Below are 23,464 nucleotides of genomic sequence, written 5' to 3'. Positions count from 1 at the left end.
GGGCTCGGTACTGGGTCCCATGCTCTTTAACTTGTTCATAAATGATTTAGAATTGGAAGTGAGCAGTGAAGTGGCCAAGTTTGCGGATGACACTAAATTGTTCAGGGTGGTGAGAACCAGAGAGGATTGTGAGGAACTCCAAAGGGATCTGTTGAGGCTGGGTGAGTGGGCGTCAACGTGGCAGATGCGGTTCAATGTCGCCAAGTGCAAAGTAATGCACATTGGGGCCAAGAATCCCAGCTACCAATACAAGTTGATGGGGTGTGAACTGGCAGAGACTGACCAAGAGAGAGATCTCGGGGTCGTGGTAGATAACTCACTGAAAATGTCAAGACAGTGTGCGTTTGCAATAAAAAGGCCAACGCCAGCTGGGAATTATTAGGAAGGAAATTGAAAACAAATCAGCCAGTATCATAATGCCCCTGTATAAATCGATGGTGCAGTCTCATTTGGAGTACTGTGTGCAGTTCTGGTCGCCGCACCTCAAAAAGGATATTATAGCATTGGAGAAAGTCCAGAAAAGGGCAACAAGAATGATTAAAGGGCTGGAACACTTTCCCTATGAAGTAAGGTTGAAACGCTTGGGACTCTTTAGCTTGGAGAAACGTCGACTGCGGGGTGACATGATAGAGGTTTACAAGATAATGCATGGGATGGAGAAAGTAGAGAAATAAGTACTTTTCTCCCTTTCTCACAATAGAAGAACTCGTGGGCATTCGATGAAATTGCAGAGCAGACAGGTTAAAACGGATAAAAGGAAGTACTTCTTCACCCAAAGGGTGATTAACATGTGGAATTCACTGCCACAGGAGGTGGCGGCGGCCACAAGCATAGCCACCTTCAAGAGGGGTTTAGATAAAAATATGGAGCAGAGGTCCATCAGTGGCTATTAGCCACAGTGTGTGTGTATATATAAAAATTTTTGCCACTGTGTGACACAGAGTGTTGGACTGGATGGGCCATTGGCCTGATCCAACATGGCTTCTCTTATGTTCTTAAGTTGTGAGCTACTGCATACATTAGTGTGCTCTGGGGTCCTCCTTCCTGAGCTAAGACAAAAATGTGTGTAGCTGGAGGCTAAAAATCCGTGAGCTAGCACACACTAACTCAGCTTAGAGGGAACGCTGCTTGGGAGAGCATGTAGAGAAGCATGGCAGGGAGGTCCCCAATAACTCTGAGGTCTGTAGCTTGCACAGGATATATTCTATGCGCTCCTGAACCTAGGTCATTTTGACAGGTGCAAGTTCAGGAGTGTACAGAATGGATCCTGTGTAAGCCAGAGACACCAAGCTCACAGGGGATCTCAATCTGACTCTCCTCTACCTCTCCTCCAAGTTTGGTGAGGATTGGATTTACAGGGTCCGAGTTACATCCCCCGCCCCTGGAAAGTGCTTTCTCCTCCTTGACTCCCTTCTAATCCCTGCTAAGATTTTCACTCTCTGGCGACCATCGGGACATTTTTAGTTGATCAACATGTATATACCGGGAAGGGGGAAAAAACCAGCTAATGGAAGATACTGTTTTCAAGGTCAAATCTTGGTTTCCAAAATACAAAAGAGTAAAGGATGAGGGACGGTGGCTCAGTGGTAGAGCATCTGCTTGGAAGCAGAAGGCCCCAGGTTCAATCCCCGGCATCTCCAAAAAAGGGTCCAGGCAAAAATAGGTGTGAAAAGCCTCAGCTTGAGACCCTGGAGAGCCGCTGCCAGTCTGAGAAGACAATACTGACTTTGATGGACCAAGGGTCTGATTCAGTACAAGGCAGCTTCATATGTTCATATGTTCAAAGGAAAGGGCAGCAGCTGGCCATTAGGGAGGGCTGGCCCACTGTTTGGTGTAGGACAGAGCCAGTCTGGTGTAGTGGTTAAGTGTGTGGACTCTTATCTGGGAGAACTGGTTTGATTCTCCACTTGCAGCTGCTGGAATGGCCTTGGGTCAGCCATTGCTCTGGCAGAGGTTGTCCTTTAAAGGGCAGCTTCCGTGAGAGCTCTCTCAGCCCCACCCACCTCACAGAGTGTCTGTCATGGGGGAGGAAGATAAAGGAGATTGTGAGCTGCTCTGAGATTCTAAGATTCAGGGTGGAGGGTGGAATATAAATCCAATATCATCATCATCTTCTTCTAATTTATTTTCAGACCTACTTTGGGGTTCTGACCCACAGGCTGGGGAACATTGTTGTAGACCACCTCTACCTTTGCAACTTGGCTGCAAACCCAAATAAACTGAACTCAAGTTTAGTTATTTCAGTGCCACTTAGATTTTTGCTTTATCTAGCAAACTGCCGCCTGAAACTTCTTGCATTTCCCTGCTATGACCATTTACTTTTACTGCAAGGCAATGTTCCCCTAGGCGCAGTAACTGTCCCCACTAAGAAGAAAAGCATGACCTGAAGTAAAATAATAATAAAATAAGAAATTGTGGTCTTTCCTCCCAGGCCAAGCCAGCAGGGAACAGGGACCTGCTAGCTGTTCCACTGCAGATCCAATGGAGGGAGAGAAGGAGGAGACAAAAAGGACACACCACTTTCAGCTTTCCTGTTAGAATGGTAGCTAAATCTTCTTTGCGCAGGCTAAAAGGAGACAGACAAATGCCATAAGCTCAGACTTCAAGGTCTTTTGATACCCAAAAAAAGAAACCCTGCCCAGTAGCTGCAGAGAAATCTGTCTCTTCTAAGACTCTTGTGAGAACTGGGCCCCTGCCAGCAAGGAAACACATCGCCTTCTGTTTGACTGCAAAGCCTTAAAAAGCCTGCCCCATCTGCTTTTGTGCTCCAAGAGCAACCAACAGCCCCTCGCCACATTAAGCCTCCTACTGTTCCACAAGCAGGTGGGGGGGGGGGGGGGGATCTGAGCTTTTGGATCTGTTGTTAAATTATGTACCGCCCTCACTCACTCCTCACCCAAACTGGGGCAGTCGGGTACAACTTTGCTGGATAAGGACAGAGCGGAGAAAGGGGAAAGGAAAGGTCCTAAGTAGGACCCCATATTTCCAAAACTGATTTAGTTGAAGGAAAACAAAACCATCTAAGGAACATGGGAAGCTACCTTATCCCATTGGTCTGCCTCTGTAGGCAGAGAAGGACCTTTCCCACCACCACTCTGGCAGGTAGCTTCCCATGTCAGCAAAGGGGGTAGCAAAAGCCCTGTTTGGAAGATGCAGCCTTCTTAAAATGATCACACCCGGCATGCTGAATTAGTTTGTTGCAACCTGATATCTTGGGCACTTGGCACAAAACATACAGAGATAAAGAAGCAACTGGCACCTCTCTTGGAAAAGATAAGAGCCAGCAATTACTCAGATCTGTCTCCAGCCCTGGCCAGAACACTCAGGTATGACACAGAAGAAAAACGTGGCAGTCTTGATATTAGCAAAGCTGGAAATTAATTTTAGAGGGTGCAGCCTGTTATATATCCAACAGAAGGCACTGGAGGATGCAGGGAATTTTTTGAGCAGGAACACACAGGAACGCAGTTCCGGCTGGCTTGGCTTCAGGGGTGTGTGGCCTAAAATGCAAATGAGTTCCTGCTGGGCTTTTCCTACAAAAAAGCCCTGCAGGGATGTATTTCACATTACGCAGATCGGTGGTGTTGGAAAGGGCCTTTACAAAGTGCAAAAATGTAGCCATGTTAGCCTGTCCTTGCAACATACAACACAAGTTCCGTGGCACCTTAAAGACTAGCAATATTTATTTCAGTATCAGCTTACATGAGCTTCAGCTAGTCTTTAAAGTGCTGCTGGGATTTTACTGTATTTCACAGGGGCCTTATCAGCTATCTAGTCCAACTCCCAGCTCAATGCCCTAAATCAGGGGTGGCCAAATTGCAGCTTGGGAGCCATGTATGGCTCTCAAAGCCCCCACCACTCCATCAGCCGGCTTGGAGAAGGCGTTTCTCTCTTTAAATCACTTCTCCAAGCCACCTGGCAGCTTGGAGAATGCATTTAAAGTTGCCTTCTTTTCACTCTCCCTCCCCATTTTCCTTCCTTCTTTTCCCTCAAACATCTGACATCCGTGTCTTGTAGCTCTCAGACATCTGATGTTTATTCTATGTGGCTCTTATGTTAAGCAAGTTGAGCCATCCCGGCCCTAAATCAAAAGCTAGCTCATCCCCAAGAGACACCCAGGACAGAGACGCCAGCGTTGGGATTCAGCTCCCCAGCCCAAACTTTGTTTCAAACTAAGTCCCGGCCTATCAGCACTAATGTCCCTTCTCTTTCTCTGGATGTCCTGGGAGAAGACTCGAGATGTTTATGAATGAAGCGTAAATACTGAAGATTTGCACAACCGCAGCACGAATATCTGACGAAGCCTCCGTGTGAAACGGCCGGCTCCAGCTTGCGGCCCCGTGATCAGTTAAAGGAATTGGGGCTCAGCTTCATTGCCACTGACAGTCCCTGGAAAATGGCCCTGATCTTTGCCTCTGAATTTATGGAATGATTGCAGTGGAGTTAATTGGATTTTGAACTGCTGATTTGTTGTCTCCCGGTTACACCGGGAGTTTGTTGGGTCAAAGTGAAAGTTGAATGAACAAACACATATGAAATTGTCTTTTAATGTTTATATTGCACTTTTGAATTTTGGAATAATCACACTCTTTAATGCTATATAATTGTTTGCCAGTAATTGCAGCTGTGAGCCTTTGAGGTTTTTTGTGGGTGCCTTTTCCACGGCTTCCTCTCGCTGCTAGTGTCCTTCTCTTTCCCTGTCAGTAAAAACCGCTCAGTTCCAGCCTCATGGTGGAGCTGCTGTATGTCCAATCCTATGTTATTTAGGGCACAAGACCTGGCAGGCTCCAGAAAGCATATTTACCTTTGCAACTCAAGACAAATATTCTGAGAATAATGCTGGGTTTATGCTGGCTTGTAGTTACTAACCTCCCTTTAGTCATGCAAGCACCCCAATTATGTGAACGAGATACCGAAAGATACACAGAGCTCTGTGGTTTCAGGTCGCTGTTCTGAAAACCTGTCGATCCCAGACGACAAAGGGCTACTTGATAGAGGAATTTAGAAGCTTCAGCATGTGAGAGTTTGTAGGAGAAAATCTGGGTGCCTACAGGCAAGCTTCAATTGAGAGAGGGAGAAATCCACCAGAGTCTTCTGAGCAAAAATTCTACTTTGTGAGCTACTGGCATTAAAGTTGTGAGCTACTGCATCAATTAGTTTTTTCTGGGGCCATTCTTCCTGAGCTAAGACAAAAAGGTGTGAGCCGGAGAGCCAGTTTGGTGTAGTGGTGAGACTCCCAGACTCTTATCTGGGAGAACCGGGTTTGATTCCCCCACTCTTCCACTTGCAGCTGCTGGAATGGCCTTGGGTCAGCCATAGCTCTGGCAGAGGTTGTCCTTGAGAGGGCAGCTGCTGTAAAAGCTCTCTCAGCCCCACCTACCTCATAGAGTAGAAAGCTGCATGTGTGTCACGGGTGCGCAAATAAATTCTCTTCCCCGAAAGTTTTTTTTTCTCAGAAGAAGCAGAAAAAAATGATATTGGATTTATATCCTGCCCTCCACTCCAAATCTCAAAGTGGCTCACAATCTCCTTTATCTCCCTTCCCCACAACAGATACCCTGCGAGGTAGGTGGGGCTGAGAGAGCTTTGACAGAAGATGCCCTTTCAAGGACAACCTCTGCCAGAGCTATGGCTGACTCAAGGCCATTCCAGCAGCTGCAAGCGGAGGAGTGGGGAATCAAAGCCGTTTCTCCCAGATAAGACTCTGCGCACTTAGCCAATACACCAAACTGGCTCTCAGCAGCAAACAGGAATGCCAGAGTGTGTGGGGGGGCGGGGAGAGGCACTGGGTTTGGGAGGATATGGTCTGTAGCTCCCTGCACCATAAAAAACACACATATGGACATATGAAGCTGTCTTATACCAATCAAACCATTGGTCCATCACAGTCGGTCAGTGTTGTCTACTCAAGACAACTAGGGTTTCAAACAAAAATCCTTTACATCACTTGATGCTTTCAATCAGAGATGTTGGAAACTGAACTTGGGACCTTTTGCATGCCAAGCAGACATTCTACTACAGCCTCTCACACTTTTATGAAACTCAGTGTTCTAAGTCAAATTCTCCTCTAGCAACTGTAATGTCCCCCCCAAAGGTGCTCCCCCCATATATTCATTGGAGAATTCCCCATTTTCTTCGTCCAATAATTAAGGAACAAGCTTACAAAATGAGACCTGAAGCTGACAAGACTCAACTGGAAATTCTGCGTTCAGCACCAGATGCAACAGCTCATGAATTTATGGGTCACGACTGATACTTCCTCTAAGCCAAGGGAACGTTTGCTCTCCAGATGTTTTTTGCCTACAACTCCCATCAGCCCTAGCCATTGGCCATGCTGGCTGGGGCTGATGGGAGTTGTAGGCAAACATATGGAGAGCCAACGTTCCCTACCCCTGCTCTAAGCTGTGGAGTCTTCTGAGCAAAAATTCTACTTGGTGAGCTACTGGCATTAAAGTTGTGCGCTACTGCATCAATTACCCATAAGGCGCTCCGGACCATAGGACGCACCTTCCTCCTGGGGGGCGATCCGCTGCCTCCGCCTCCGATCCCGACGCTTCCCCCGCGCCTGCCTGCCTGGCTCCAGCTTCTTCCAGCAAGCGCTGGGATCGCTCCACACTGCCCCCACCGCAAACCCAGTGCTTCGCGAGCGCCAGCTGCAGAGGGGGCAGCGTGCTTCCTCCGTGCCTGTCTGCCTGGCTCCAGCTCTGACGCTTACAGCAAGCGCCAAGATCGCTCCCTCTGCCTTCCGATCTCGGCGCTTGCTGTAAGCATCAGAGCTGGAGCCAGGAAGACAGGCACGGAGGAAGCACGCTGCCCTCTCCACAGCCGGCGCTCGCAAAGGGGGCAGCGTGGAGCGATCCCAGCGCTTGCTGGAAGAAGCTGGAGCCAGGCAGGCAGGCGCGGGGGAAGCGCCGGGATCGGAGGTGGAGGCAGCGGATCGCCCCCCCACCCCCCCAGGAAGGTACCTTCACTCCATAAGAAGCACACACTTTCCCCCCCACTTTTTTTGGAGGAAAAAGTGCATCTTATGGTAGTTTTTTCTGGGGCCATTCTTCCTGAGCTAAGACAAAAAGGTGTGAGCCGGAGAGCCAGTTTGGAGTAGTGGTGAAGTGTGCGGACTCTTATCTGGGAGAACCGGGTTTGATTCCCCCACTCCTCCACTTGCAGCTGCTGGAATGGCCTTGGGTCAGCCATACCTCTGGCAGAGGTTGTCCTTGAAAGGGCAGCTGCTGTAAAAGCTCTCTCAGCCCCACCTACCTCATAGAGTGTCTGTTGTGGGGGGAGGTAAAGGAGATTGTGACCGCTCTGCGACTCTGAGATGCAGAGTATAGGGTGGGATATAAATCCAATATCTTCTTTTTTTTCTAAAAAAATTGTGAGCTAGCTCACACTAACTCAGATTAGAAGGAACATTGGTCATGACTTGTACAACTCAAGGGGCAACCAGAATACAAAACTGAGTGGCATAACAATCTGAGAACACCAGCTATTGTTTCCAGAAACCTGTTCACCCTTACCTACCCTTACCTATATCCCCACCATTCCATCATTGCATTTATCCCTTCCAACAAAAAGTTATAGCCAGGATGACAGCGTTTTGGAACTTTTATCCGTTGGAATGATTCCTTCCCTCCTAATAAAAATTCTGATAACGTATGGCTGGTTTGTGCATTTACCCTCTTTCTGAGGCACCATGCAGGAAAGCACCAAGGGCCGCCAGTTCCAAAACTGCTGGAGATCCCCATTCTAGACCTCTTAGTGTATTGAGCTCAGGGAAAGGAAGGAAACAACCAACACTGTCCCCACATTCATCCTCATAATCCAGCACAGTATTTTGCCAAAGGGAACAGGAAATCCCTTCTCTCTCTTGTTTTCTCTGGCTCGCTGCTCCGGCCTCCTGCTGGTTACTACAGAAAGACAGCCAACAGCAGCTGATGCCCAAAAGAACAAGGATTTCCATCTGCTGCTAGAAAAAAGTGAGGTGCTACATCACCACAAGGGAAACTAAGCCTGCAGGAGAAGAATCTCTAGGTGTGGCTGCCGATGACAGTCTGAAAACTGGCAGCCGCTACAGAGTTTAGGACAGGGGTGTCAAATATGCAGCCCAGGGGCCAAATCAGGCCCCCAGAGGGCTCCTATCAGGCCCCTAAGCAACTGGTTGTCATCTGTTCCCTTCTCCCTCTCTTTTGCTTCCTTCTGAACATAAGAGAAGCCATGTTGGACCAGGCCAATGGCCCATCCAGTCCAACACTCTGTGTCACATAAGAACATAAGAGAAGCCATGTTGGATCAGGCCAATGGCCCATCCAGTCCAACACTCTGTGTCACATAAGAACATAAGAGAAGCCATGTTGGATCAGGCCAATGGCCCCTCCAGTCCAACACTCTGTGTCACACAGTGGCCAAAAATTTTTTATATATATATATATAATTTTTGATATATAAATATATATATACACACATACTGTGGCTAATAACCACTGATGGACCTCTGCTCCATATTTTTATCTAAACCCCTCCTGAAGGTGGCCATGCTTGTGGCCGCCACCACCTCCTGTGGCAGTGAATTCCACATGTTAATCACCCTTTGGGTGATTAACATCTTCTCTCTTCCTTCTACTGGCTGAGGCTCCTTCCCTCCTGATCCCCTGGGGAAGGAAGGAAAGAGCTTCCTTTGCCCAGTTCCCTGGATCCCATGGGAGAAATACAAAGAAAGCACCTTTAAGACTGAGTGCTAATGCTTTAAGCATGTTTTAAGTTTCTTTTTAAAAATTAATTGTGTTTGTCTGTGTCCTTTACATAGTTTATATCTCTGCTACCTAATCTTAAATAGATACACCCATGGCCTGGTCTGACATGATCCAGCCCAACACTTATGTCAGATCCAGCCCTCATAACAAATGAGTTTGACACCCCTGGTTTAGGAGACTGCTTTTTAATATGATACCTTATTACAGCACACTATAAAGTAGAAGATGAAGATGATGAAGAAGAAGAAGATGAAGATATTGGATTTATATCCCGCCCTCCACTCCGAAGAGTCTCAGAGCGGCTCACAGTCTCCTTTACCTTCCTCCCCCACAACAGACACCCTGTGAGGTAGATGAAGACATTGGATTTATATCCCGCCCTCCACTCCGAAGAGTCTCAGAGCGGCTCACAATCTCCTTTACCTTCCTCCCCCACAACAGACACCCTGTGAGATAGATGGAGATATTGGATTTATATCCCGCCCTCCACTCCGAAGAGTCTCAGAGCGGCTCACAATCTCCTTTCCCTTCCTCCCCCACAACAGACACCCTGTGAGGTAGATGAAGACATTGGATTTATATCCCGCCCTCCACTCCGAAGAGTCTCAGAGCGGCTCACAATCTCCTTTCCCTTCCTCCCCCACAACAGACACCCTGTGAGGTAGATGAAGACATTGGATTTATATCCCGCCCTCCACTCCAAAGAGTCTCAGAGCGGCTCACAATCTCCTTTACCTTCCTCCCCCACAACAGACACCCTGTGAGGTGGGTGGGGCTGGAGAGGGCTCTCCCAGCAGCTGCCCTTTCAAGGACAACCTCTGCCAGAGCTATGGCTCACCCAAGGCCATGCTAGCAGGTGCAAGTGGAGGAGTGGGGAATCAAACCCGGTTCTCCCAGATAAGAGTCCAAGCACTTAACCACTACACCAAACTGGCTCTCCAACGAAGTAGGTTCATTGGGTTGCAACTGTTTTAAATTACTGGTTTTATTGATTTTATGTGTACCTTTTGTTGTACATTGCCTAGAGCCCAGCATTGGCCGGGATGAGGCAATTTAAATAATAATAATAATAAGCAAATGTATGAAACAGCCAGTGATGAACTTTTACAACACCTTCCCCATTCCCATATACCATTTCATCTATTTATCTTCTTCTTTAGGCACCATGTGGGGAAAAGCCATCCATGAAGCAGACACACCCAAGGATACCTTCTTCCCACGCATGAAGGTGCCTTACCCACGTCTCCCTTCTCTCTACTTACCCTGTTGGCCGTCACAGCTAGATTTTGCAGGTTCTGCAGCAGCCCGATGTCCGCAGGTATGGAAGTCAAGAGATTGTGGCTGAGATCCAGGTATCGAAGCTTCCGGCAATAGAAGAGCTGGGTGGGAATCTTCTCGATCTTGTTGCGGTTCAGGTAAAGGCGCTCCAGGTTGGTGAGGTTGCCGATCTGCATGGGGATGTAGGCGATATGGTTGTACCACAGCTTAAGGCAAGTGAGACGGTGCAAGTGCTGGAAACTGATGATCTCTTCGATGGTCTTGAGGTTATTGTCCTTGAGGTCGATCTCTTGGAGGTTGTGGAGGCTGAAGATGGAGTGAGGGATGCGTTCCAAGTCGCAGCGGATGAGCTCCAGCTCAGTCAGGTTGACCATCTTCTTGAGGCTGTTGAGGACAATGAGCTTGGTGCCCTCGTTGTTGATGGAGAGCTTCTGAAGGTGCACGCCCACGTCCGTCACCACCTGGGGCAGCTTGGTCAGGTTGCTCTTCAGCCGCAGCACCTTGAGCCTCTTCAGTTCTCGAAGGCCGTCGATGACGATATAGCGGTTGTTTTCCGCGCTCAGGTTGCCCGTCAGATGGAGCTCCTCTAAAGTCTTTAAGCTATAGATCCACAGTGGTATCTCCTTGATGTCTGTGAATTTGATGTGCAAGGATTTTAAGTTCTCCCTTAAGAAGGCAAGGGCTGGGGCCTCAATTTTGGCCGCCGTGTGGTACAGCCACAATTCCTTGAGGCTGGTGAGCTGGGCGATGCTAGGCGGGATGGTGACGTCGGGAATCAGCTCCAGCTTTAAGACTTCCAGCTCGATGAGGTCAAAGACGGTGTCTGGGATGCCGCTGAGCATAAAGAGATGGAGCTCCAGCTTGTCCTGGGAGTTCTTGGTGATCCTTTGGCGCAGTTTTTCCAAGGTCCATTCGTTGTTGAGGTTCAGCTGCCTTAACTTGTTCTCACTGACTTCTGAGAGGAAGACAGCAAAGCGCTTGGAATAGAGGGGGTCATATTGGTCGATGAGATGCAGCATGAAAGCGAAGTCGTTTTTGACATCCGGGATGTCGCTGTAGCTGCTCTCTTCTCGGATGGACTCGAAGGAGTACTTCTTGAGGGACCGCCGGAGCATCCACCAGAGTGTGTACATGCAAATCAGACCGTAGAAGATCACCAGGCTGATGTAGAAAGAAGCCAGGATCTTGAAGAGAGTAGCCAGAGGGTGAGCGCAACGGTACATGCGGTAACCAGTCAGGCTCTCGATGTCCACTTTGCAGTTGACGTCGAAGGTGATGCTATTGACATAATAGACGGTGTAGCAAATGATGAGAATGAATTTTATCACCTTTATGATGGTTTGCCTCATGTAGAGGCGGTAAACTATGTCTCCTTCTTCCACATGCGTGCGGAACTTTTTGACCTTCTCAAACAGGGCTTTGGCCTGCTCGCCCTCTTTCTTGTCCAAAACCCCGTTCTCCGTCCGGTCCACAATCCCCTGCTCGATCCGAGATTTCGTCCTCTGCAGCATCGGAGCTGTGGCTTCCACGTCCTCGCTGACTGTGGAGGATTTCTTGTCCATGGAACCGTTCATTTTCCCAAAGGCCGGCTTGGGATCGCTCTCCTCCACCACAGTCTCGGACAGAGCCCTTGTAGTCCAAGGCGAATCAAAGCACTTTAGCAGGATGGAGACAAAATGCTCCAGTTTGGAGCTGGTCCTTGGAAACTTGAACCAGAAGTTGCTGCAAGCCAAAAAGATAAGAGTGTGGAGAAGCACCAGGTAAGGGAAGTACTTGGCAAACCAGTGAAGGCGATTTTCATAGCACACGGCATCCACATAGTTATACTGATGCCTGTCGAGGTCATATTTGATCCCTGTTGGCCCAGCGACTGGAGGTGGCACTACAGAAGAATTATAGTAACTTGAATCTGGGCTCGCAGGTGTCCAGTCTCTGGAAGAGTCGTTGCAAGCATCTTTGGTAACCCATTTGCAAGGCAAGCAAATCATTTTGTCCTGGGTGACCTGCAGCGTCCCTCCAAAGACTGCAATCATCAGCATCACTATAGAGATGTAATCCGTAAAGACGTCCCACCATGGCTTCAGGATGCGGTACGCTGGCTGGGTGTCGGCAAAATAACGTAGTTCTGTGACTGGAATCATGGCTCACCTGAAAAAGGTCCAGGGGGGGTGGAGTGAGGAGGGAGAAAAAAAGAAGCACAGAAGCAAAATGTTACCAGCTTGCTTTCCTTTTTGGACAACTACAGGAAAGCCAGAAATACAGTAAGACTAAGCGTGTTGCTAGCTGATAAACCAAAGAGGTGGGGTGGGGAATAACCATGAATCCAACTCCAACTGAGATAAAAGAACGCAACAGAAGTTTCCTAAAACGTCCACTAATCTGAGAGATTATTCTTAAACCAGGGGCGTGTTTCTCCCTCCCACTTGCCCAGTTCTGCCCCTCAGTTCTACTCTCACTTAGCACTCTTTACTTTCCACCTTCAGCTGCCCAGAGCAGTTTCCAACAACTTGTGCACCAGTCTGGAGAGAAAGGCTCTAGAATTCTACTCTGAGGCGACGATCCTGCATGACTCTCACCTGAGCCAAGTGGGACTTAATATCAAGTAAACAGATGTAAGGGTTAGGCTACCCAACCATTACCACTTTAAGTGAATCGGTTGTGCAAGTTAGCCAGATCTGAAGAGGAGGAAATGCCAAAGAACCCAACTAGAATCCCGTTTTTTTTGGGGGGGGGGGGCAAAGAAGAATTCACGGGAGAGGAAAAAGGGAAATGAGGTTTGTGAAGGTCCTGATCTGGATCGCCCAAACTAGCCCCGCTATGTTCAGAATTCAGAAGCTAACTGGGGATGGCCAGGGTCAATAGCTGGATAAGAGACCACCTACGAAGTCTAGCTGAAACTCAAATACTTTGGCCACCAAACGAGAAGGGAGCACTCCCTGGAGAAGACCCTGATGCTGGGAAAGACAAGGCAAAAGAAGAAAGGGACGGCGAAAGAGGAGATGGCTGGACAGCGTTACTGATGTCACAAACACGAATTTGAGCAGACTCCGGAAGATGGTGGAAGACAGGAGGGCCTGGCGTGACTTTGTCCGTGGGGACGCAAAGAGTCAAACAACAACAACAGGAAGTCCAGGACTGCTGTGCAAAGCCAGGTAATGGCAAGCCACATCTGTTCATCTCTTGCCTTGAAAACCCATAGGCAGGGGATCACCATAAGTCGGCCATGACTTGACGGCTCTTTACACACATTTAAGGTTAGAAGGAGCTGGAATTAGGGACTTCTGGTCCTGAATGGCTACTAAAATCTGAAGGTGGTGGTGGAGGAGGAAGTTGGATTTATATCCTGCCCTTGACTACTTGAAGGAGTCTCAGAGCGGTTTACAATCTCCTTTCCCTTCCCTACAACAGACACCTTGTGAGGTGTCTGACAGAAACATCTTGAGAGCTCTGACAGAAACTGCTCGAGAGGAATAGTTCTGTGAGGACTTGTGACTGACTCAAGGTCACATCAGCAGGTGCATGTGGAGGAGTGGGGAATCAGACCCAGTTCTCCCAGATAAGAGTCTGCACACTTCACCACTGCACCAAACTGGCTCTCTGTTCACAGCAGCATCTCTGTGTTATTCCCCAGCCACCTGGAGGCATAAGCCTGCAAAATGAGATCCAACTATAGGAGTTAATACTCATACTAATTTTGTATTAGAATGTTCACTTTGGCTTTGAGGATTCCTACGTAGTGTTAAACCATCTGCCTATCTCCTGGAGACTAAGTGATGGTCACTGAAAATGGACCCTCCTGGCCCTTAACACGACTAAAAGATTCATACTACAATGCCAGAAAGGCAAAAGCCCACTTCTGGTAGATCAGTGGACTGAGAACCTACGAACTCCATCAACATTTGAATGTGTGGTATACAGATGGCAATTAAGATGAACTCTTCCTAGAGAACTGGAAACCGTTTATAAAAAATTATGTATACGTACTCCAGAGAGTACTATGTTCAGGATTCCAAAATCATCTTAAGATCGCCGGACTGAAAGAAGCTCAATTATCTATCACCAGAGCCAGAGCGTTCCAGCACTGTGGAATTCCTTCCCCAAAAACATCAGGGCCCAGCAAGACCTGCCACAGTTCCGCAGGGAGTGTAAGACCGAATTGTTTAAACTTGCTTTCATCGGTTAGGGGGAGGTGGCTGCTGTTCCACAGCACCGGCAATCTCACTGAACTGAAACTAAAAACAATGAAATAATCAGAATATCAATATACATCTCGGACATAACGATTGTAAAATGTCTGGAAATGATTTTACTGTATATCCGGTTTTAAAATTTTATGTTTGTTTTAACTGTTGTGAGCAGCTCTGAGACCTTTAGGGAAGGGCGGGATATAAGTTTGATTAAATAAATTAATCAATCAATCCTCCATCACTGTTGTTATATTTTTGTCTTTATATATATCTTTTTAAAAAAATCTTATTTCGTCGCTGGTTTTTAAGAGCTCTGTCCCTTCTTTTTTCTGTTTTTTTTTTAAAGGAAAGAAAATTTAAAAAATTAGATCCAGCTATCATAATTCCATTGAGACTGCTCTAACCCAGATAGCCCAGACAAGCCCAATTTTATTGGATCTCAGAAGCTAAACAGGGCCAACCCTGACAAGTACTTGGATGAGAGACCTCCAAGGAATACCAAGGCTGGGATGCAGAGGCGGGCAATAGCAAGCTACCACTCTGAATGTCCAAGCCCCCAAGCCGGGGATGTCAGAAGTTAACCATGGCTTCCAGGCCTACACACACATTCAATATTCCACCGCAGCTGCAGTACTTGGCAACAGACACCATACCGCATGGGTGCGGACGCATAGCTTTCACAAACCTTCACCTGAAACTGTTTACAGCAATTAACCCAAGAAGTTGCTTGGAGGCTTACATGGAGTTGTGCGTCCTCTAGCCTTGACAGATATCCATCAGACTCTCCCGAGGGTCACTTTGCTGGCCCCTAAATGGCACACTCACAGCAGAATTCTACTCAGGGCTGGGGAGTTCACCTGATGCCTTGCAAAACGGAACACAAAGAGGGAAAACCAGCTGATCTGGAGATGTGGTAATCTGGCAAAACTTGCAGCTGCTTGCATGAGTTCTAGCAGCTACTCCTTGCCTTACAGTCAAATAGATGGGAAATTTATTCCACGGTTCATTGGCTGCAACAGTGAATAACGTGCAATCCTCCACTGAAAATACAGACTCACTTTGTTAGACGCAGGGGAAAGTTGAGCACAAGGAAGAACAGCCAGAAGCAAAACTCTAAAATTCCTTCCTCTTCTGTCACGCTAGTTTCCAGTATAATAGGACATGGGGATAAAGTGACTCAGACCTCTGTGTGGTGACTGCAGTTACGTGACTCCAAAGCATTAGCTGTTTATTTCCTTTTATTTCCATTAGCTCAGCAAGAGGAGGCAAAGATGAGAGAGATTAAAATCAAGTGAAAAAAATTTCTCTAAGGCCCCTTCCACCTGGCAGAAGGCTTCTCCGTGGGGATTCAAAACGGATCCACATGAGAAAAACAGAAGCTGCACTTCTCAGCGGCAGAGCCTCACAACACACAACAGCGATTCCACATGCCGACTTCAGAAATGCAGGGCTTATCCATGACCGATCCACCTCAGGTGGAGGAGAGACCAGGAACTTTTGTACAGTTTATTACAGGCCAAACTTGCTTAACATAAGAGCCACAGAATAAATGCCAGATGTCTGAGAGCCACAAGACATGAGCATCAGTTGTCTGAGAGCTGCAGGACATGAACATCAGATATTTGAGAGCCTCAAGACAGGAAGGAAGAGAGGCAGGGAGGGAGGAAATCAAATGGATGGGGGGGGGAGAGAGGAAGAAAGAAAGCAACTTTAACTTTAAATGTATTCTCCAAGCTGCCAACTGGCTTGGCTTGGACAAGTGATTTAAAGAGACAAATGCTTTCTCCAAGCTGGCCAATGGAGCAGTGGGGGCTTTGAGAGCTGCACAATATGTGCGAAAGAGCCACATGTGGCTCCCGAGCCACAGTTTGGCTACCCCTGGTTTATTAAATGCCCACCACAAGTCTAGCTGGAGGCCGGTTGCCCACCCTCTCCCTGTCCCAGTATTCACAATCCCTCCACCTGAACACTCAAGAGCCCTTAACTCAGTTTAGTTTTGAGCATACTCTGAACTACTGCTTTGCAGTTAAAACCCAAATCTTCTCTACGTCTTTAAAAGACATGCCCTTTGGAGGTTGTGCATCTAATAACGTGAGTGATTGTGCATCTGCAGTCAACAGAGCCATCCTTCAGGGATAATTCACCCCAAGCCAGAGCTACAGTTTAGGAGACCCCCTGCTTATAAAATTCTTGAAGAGCACAGCTTTCTCTGTGGTTGACTTATCTAGTACAGGGGTCCCCCGTGTGGCAGCCTATGGGCACCAGGGCACTGACCACTTGTTTTTAGGAAGTGGGAGGGATCAGGTGGGGCTTTGCTTCAGCAAGGCTTCCGTTTGGCTACGTAGATTTTTAGAAATGTTGCTTTGGCAGCAGCTGCCACCACAGCACAAAGATCTATTCTATGCTATGTGATCGAAGGTAAGCTGCAGAAGCCATTTCATGGCTGGCTCCACCTCCTGCACAGCCATATTGTGGCAGCCATTTTGCAGCTGTGGCCACCACACGGTCAGAATTCCAAAGATGCCCACAGCTAAAAAGGCTGAAGATGACCCCCGGTCTAGTACCTTTTTGTCCTGCCTTCTCGCCAAAGTCTGGTGTAGCCAGTCTGGTGTAGTGGTGAAGTGTGCGGACTCTTATCTGGGAGAACCGGGTTTGAGTCCCCACTCCTCCACTTGCAGCTGCTGGAATGGCCTTGGGTCAGCCATAGCTCTAGTAGAGGTTGTCCTTGAAAGGGCAGCTTCTGGGAGAGCCCTCTCCAGCCCCACCCACCTCACAGGGTGCCTGTTGTGGGGGAGGAAGGTAAAAGAGATTGTGAGCTGCTCTGAGACTCTTCAGAGTGGAGGGTGGGATATAAATCCAATATCTTCTTCTTCTTCCTTGAAAGGGCAGCTCTCTCAGCCCCACCCACCTCACAGGGTGTCTGTTGTGGGGGGGGGGATGGTAAAGGACATTGTGACCGCTCTGAGATTCAGAGTATTGGGTAGGATATAAATCCGATATCATTGTCGTCGTCATCGTCGTCTTCTTCATCATCAACGAGTTCCACGAAGTGTGCATGGCCCTCTCGTCTTCATTTTATCTTCCCAACCATCCTGCAAAGTAGCTTATTGTGTGACTGTCCCCAGGTCAGTCAGGGAGCTTTATGACAATATGTGGGTAAACCTTTTTGAGCATGCAGGCACCTTTGGTATCCTAACACAGAGCAGGGAGCACAACCAGAGTTCCCTCTAAGCTGAGTAAGCATGAGCTAGCTCGCAGATTTTTAGCCTCCAGCTCACACATTTTTGTCTTCGCTCAGGAAGGATGACCCCAGAGAGCACTAATTTACGCAGTAGCTCACAACTTGAATGCCAGTAGCTCACAAAGTAGAATTTTTGCTCACAAGACTCTGCAGCTTAGAGGGAACACTGGGTGCAACCACAAAATGTGAGGCCATCACACTTTAATATATCAGGCAGAAGTGCTGCTTGACAGGATGCCTTTTAAAAATGAAACTATTTTTTTAAATATATTTTCTTGCATACACATGGCTTACCCTCAGTCATGCAATGAGAATCCTTTTGCTGTGGGAGAAGTCGATGCCAAACCAACACTTTGAAAGATCTGCACAGCCAATCAGACAATGCGCTGAGGAAAAGCCCCATCCAGTCCCACCCATTTTTATAACACTTGGTGAGTGCCATGAAAGGTGCTGGGCAAGCTCTGTGGTACCCTGGGAAACCATGTTGGAGATGCCTGCGATAGATGCAATGGACCACAGAGCTCCACTTAGCAGGGTCATTTGCCTAAGGGGAAAAACATACAAGGATTTTTCTGCAGGACTTCTACCATCAGTCCTAAAGGTTCCTTTTTAACAGTGTCTCTAAATCATGGCTTCCTAAGCAGCAGGCTCTTTATTTTGCTTTTACTCTGGTGGTTTGGCTTTTTTATGGCTTGTAAACTCTGGCTTTTACACAGATTATTTTATAGGAGCTCTGTCACAATGCTGCTTTTAAGTATTTACATATTGATTGCCGATGGTATTGAAAATTAAAATCTTCTCCTAATCTACTACTTGATTCGTTTTATGAGAAAAAATGACAAAATTAATAATAATAATAAACAAACAAATAAAATTAATTTCAAAGATACCCATAGACTCAAACAGGTTGGTGCCTCCTGAATCAGGCCATAATTTACCCGTATGGAGCACTGGATAGCAAATTGGATTGGGGTTGCCAAGTTTGGGGTTCCAATTCTCAGTCAGACACGATATGGTGACTCTGTGTCCCCATCTCCCCTTCCTCCTAACCTACCTTACAAGGCCGTGACCGGGATAAAATGAGACTTTTGCAAGTATAGCCCTGTGCTCTTTGGAGGCAGAAAGGAAAGGCAGAAGTCTTTCTACAACACCAAGGACCAACTTGGTGTAGTGGTGAGGAGCGGCAGCCTCTAATCTGGAGAACCAGGTTTTGATTCCCTATTCCTCCACAAGAAGCCTGCTGGGTGACCCTTGGGTCAGTCACAGTTCTTTCATAACTCTTTTAGCCCCACCTACCTCACAAGGTGCCTGATGGAGGGAGAGGAAGGGAAGGTGATGGTAAGCCACGGAGACTCCTCAAATGTAGAGAAAAGCAGGGTATAAAACTCAATTCCTCCTCTTCTACTCTACATTCAAGAGATCAAAGGCTATCTCCCCCACCAATCATTCCAGTATTTCTCGTTGCAGCATATGCTCTCAAAGTACATCCCTAATGAAAGTCATCAACCAAATCCCTAATGGGAATCATCAACCAAATCCCTAATGAGAATCATCAACCAAATAGCAAAGAACATGCTCAGGCTGGAAAGGAGGAGAGAAAATGGCTCACGGAACACAAGCAAAAGCAGGCCTCAAAGGAACTCCTCCTGGCTCACAAGATGCTCTATACCAGGGATGTCAAACATGCAGCTCAGGGGCCGAATCAGGCCTCCAGAGGGCTCCTATCAGGGCCTCCAAACAACTGGATCTTGTCTGCTTCCTTCTCCCTTTCTCTTGCTTCCTTCTGCATCACAGCTTGCTTTGCAAGGCTTGCTCAAATGCACAGGAGCTACAGAGCGAAGCCACTATTTTCTCCATTGGTTGAAGTTCCTCCTTTGGGAAGAAAGGGGGGGAGGGAGAGCTTGCTTTGCCGGGCTCTCTCAATTGCAGGGCTGGATCTGGTGGGGGGGGGCAGAGGGGGGTGCTTGCCCTGGGCGCCGATGGAGGGGGGGCACCAAATTGGGTATGGAGTCCGTTGTATTCCATGGGACCATAAGACAGAATGGCCCATAAGGGGGTGCCATTTTTTAATTTTGCCCCCCCCTCAAAAAACATGTAGATCCGGTCCTGCTCAATTGCACGGCAGAGCTACTGAGCCAAGCCTCTCTTTCTTCTATTGGTCCCCTAGGGAAAGAAGGAAGGAAAGACCCAGTTCCCAGGACCCCATGGGAGAAATACAAAGAAAGCACCTTTAAGACCAATGAGTGCTAATGTTCTAAGCTTATTTCAAGGGGGGGGGGGTTAAACCCCTTTAGTTGTGTTTGTCTGTGTTCCTTATAAACTTTATAAACTTCAAGAGCCAGTTTGGTGTAGTGGTTAAGTGCGCGGACTCTTATCTGGGAGAACCACTTGCACCTGCTGAGATGGCCTTGGGTCAGCCATAGCTTTCATAGAAGCTGTCCTTGAAAAGGCAGCTACTGTCAGAGCTCTCTCAGTCCCACCTACCTCACAGGGTGTTTGTTGTGAGGGGGAAGGTAGAGGAGATTGTGACCGCTCTGCGATTCAGAGTATAGGGCAGGATATAAATTCAAAATCATCATCTTCTTCTTCTACATAATCTTAAATAGGTACACACATGGCCCAGCCCAACAAGGTCTCATTTACGTCAGATCCAGCCCTCATAACAAATGAGTTCGCATTCCTGCTCTATACAAAGGCAGAGGTGCTTTGCGTTTCTCTGGGTGCTTACAGAAACAAGGCCTTCAGGAATATCTGGCAGAAGGAACCAAGGGAAAGAAGGACACACCAGTTGGGAAGCAGATAAATGTGTAAATCGCTGCTAGCATCAAAAGTTCTCTCTTATGGGTAATTTAGAAAATGGAAAGAGGGATCTAAAAATCGATCAGTGCTTCTTCCCAGGTGCTTGGCTGGAAGAGTTTCCACTCAGCCAGTCTGTTACATATTGTGATAAAGAAAATTTCTATCAGATTGGGAAAGATGTATCCTCACAGAGTTCCAAAAAAACGTTTGTTTTTGTGCTTCAGGAAGTTCAGAGTCTTAATTAATTACTCTGTAGGGGGGGAAAACTAGACAGGACACTTCACTTTCTAATATACATAAGCAGCTAGGAAGAATGGTAAAGACTTTGTAAAGCAACACTAAAAATTCAAAGTGAACAAAACACCAGGGAGTGGAGCTGTGGCACAATGAGGCAAACATGAATGCACCCAGGAAGCATGAATTGCACACTAAAGATTAGCACCTGGCTAGAGAGCAAAACCTGTTCTCCTGCCCCCTTCCTTCCCCGGGACAACAACAACAAAAAAATTGGGGCTAGAGTAAATACTCGCAGTATGACATATATTGGGACACAACAGACCAACATTTACTTATTTTTTACATTTATACTCCACCCTTCTGCTTAATGCAAACTCAAAGCAGCTTCTCCTCTCCTCCATTATATCCTCTCAACAACCCTGTAAAGTAGGCTAGGCTGAATTAAGAGGAGAATTCTACTAAGCTTTGCAAACCAGGAACAGTGACAGATTCCCACTCTAATTAAGTAGCTGATGGAGATGAAGCATAGTCGTAGGAAGGATTCCTCGAGGTCAGACAGATTCTTTGCTTCCTAAGAGCTACTTCTCACAAATTATCCTATACACAAGCACTGAGGATACATGCAAGGACACACACAAGTGCATTTCACATCAGCACCTGGATTTCATATGCAGCTTTTTGCTTCAAACTACACAAAAGGAGAAAGGGTCAGATCCCGGCTCAAAGGCGACAGCCAAGGCTTTTTTTTGTAGAAGGAACTCCTTTGCCTATTAGGCCACACCCCCTGATATAGCCAATCCTCCAAGAGCTTACAGGGCTCTTACTACAGGGCCTACTGTAAGATCCAGGAGGATTGGCTACATCAGGGGTGTGTGGCCTAATATGCAAAGGAAGTCCTGCTAGAATTCCTTACAGGGCTCTTCGTACAGGGCCTACTGAGAGCTCCAGGAGGATTGGCTGCATCAGGGGGGTGTGGCCTAATAGGCAAAGGAGGTCCTGCTAGAATTCCTTACAGGGCTCTTCGTACAGGGCCTGCTGAGAGCTCCAGGAGGATTGGCTGCATCAGGGGGGTGTGGCCTAATAGGCAAAGGAGGTCCTGCTAGAATTCCTTACAGGGCTCTTCGTACAGGGCCTGCTGAGAGCTCCAGGAGGATTGGCTGCATCAGGGGGGTGTGGCCTAATATGCAAAGGAGGTCCTGCTAGAATTCCTTACAGGGCTCTTCGTACAGGGCCTACTGAGAGCTCCAGGAGGATTGGCTGCATCTGGGGTGTGTGGCCTAATATGCAAAGGAGGTCCTGCTAGAATTCCTTACAGGGCTCTTCGTACAGGGCCTACTGAGAGCTCCAGGAGGATTGGCTGCATCAGGGGGGTGTGGCCTAATAGGCAAAGGAGGTCCTGCTAGAATTCCTTACAGGGCTCTTACTACAGGGCCTACTGTAAGGTCCAAGAAGATTGGCTACATCAAGGGTGTGTGGCCTAATATGCAAAGGAGTTCCTGCTACAAAAAAAGCCCTGGTGACAGCTATCTCTGAAACACATCCACCTCTTTGTATCTAACAGTTATGTTCAAGTAAAATACCCATGTATAAAAGCTGTGTTATGCAGGGCTCCATGGACGGCCCCATAGTGGAACTATTTGGTTAAGGAATGGGAAGAAGGGTACCAAAAGTGCTTAAGCTCTACAGCTCAACTGCGAGGCTCCTGGGTGATCAGATGCCCAGTATTTTTGCAGCCCTGCTAGACAGGCGGTGCAGTCTCCTGACTGAGATATTTTGTGTATGTCGTTTCAAAGAAAAGTCTGGAAACCAGCACAATTAGCACCAATGAACTGAAGAGCAGGAGGGGAGGAGGAGATTGGATTTATATTCTGCCTTTCACTGCCTGAAGGAGTCTTAAAGAGGCCTACAATATATTTTCCCTTCCCCTCCCCGCAACAGACACTCTGTGAGGTAGGTGGGGGCTGAGAGAGCTCTGACAGAAACGGCTCCTGAGAGAACAGCTCTGAGAGTGTTATGACTGACTAAATAGCAGTGAATCATTCCCCCCCCCCCCCCATATGCCCAGATCCTTCTTAAAGCTGTGTCAGGAACATTTAGCAAGCAAAGCTCAAGAGACGTATCAATATCTCACATTCCAGCGTAACAGGAATTCCTTCCCTCTCGTTTCTAATTAACACCACCATGGATGCCACTTACAAATGCTCTGGGAAGTGTCTCACACAATGATCCTGGGAGACTCAAGATAAAATTTCGTCAAAAAGAGCAGATGGGCTGAAACTGAACAGAAGTGATGAACTAGCAATACACAAATAAGAGACACAGAGACCTTTCTGTTTTGTTGTCAGGTTGCAGTCAACTTACGGTAACCCTGTAGCGGGACCGGATCGACATGGTTTTTGAGGGGGGGAATCAAAAAATGATGCCCCTTTATGGACCCATAGAATAGAACAGACTCCATACCCAATTTGGCGCCGTCACCCCCACCCCCCCCCCATCGGCACCCAGGGCAAGCCCTCTTCTAAATGGCTCTACAACACACAGCTAACCCTGGGGAACGCAATGTCCAATAACCACTTGGAAGGGGAGAAAAGGAATCTAGATTCAAGTCTACAGCCTGGAATGCCTAGTCCGCTTTCTTATGAAGAACTGCATCAAACAGAGGGTGGGGGGGGGAAATTAGGATCAACTGCTCAGAAACGGCATTACAGTTTTCTTGGGGAAATGCCAGACTTCCTCCAGGAAAGCTCATAATGCAACCGTAATGCAGAAAATGCCTGCGCAAACATCAAAGTCATCTATTGGATATTATTTGGATACAGCAGGCAGACCTCTGCTAGCCTCCAGCACGACAGCTGTGCAACTTACTTGATGTGACGGCCATTAATTAGGTCATTTCTTTTTTTCCTTTAAAAAAAAAAAAAAGGATTGGACAAATTCATAGAGGTGCGGTGTGGTGGAAAGTGCTGTTACGT

General features: G+C 47.5%; 1 protein-coding gene across 3 annotated transcripts in view; it reads right to left on the bottom strand.

Annotated features, from left to right (window-relative positions):
* The window catches only part of LRRC8A (leucine rich repeat containing 8 VRAC subunit A), a 55,068-nt gene that overhangs the window by 8,324 nt on the left and 23,280 nt on the right, over positions 1–23,464 (bottom strand). For all 3 annotated transcript variants that reach the window (XR_009556023.1, XR_009556022.1, XM_060250565.1), the window contains exon 3: positions 10,013–12,176. Coding sequence is in view for 1 of the 3 variants with exons in the window: in XM_060250565.1 (XP_060106548.1) it covers positions 10,013–12,169 (2,157 nt within the window). In the remaining 2 variants the exon portion in view is untranslated. The remainder of the gene's footprint in view (positions 1–10,012; positions 12,177–23,464) is intronic.

Source organism: Heteronotia binoei, chromosome 12, assembly GCF_032191835.1.
Source record: "Heteronotia binoei isolate CCM8104 ecotype False Entrance Well chromosome 12, APGP_CSIRO_Hbin_v1, whole genome shotgun sequence".
NCBI classification, from domain to species: Eukaryota; Metazoa; Chordata; class Lepidosauria; order Squamata; family Gekkonidae; genus Heteronotia; species Heteronotia binoei.
This window is presented reverse-complemented; position numbering and strand designations above follow the sequence as displayed.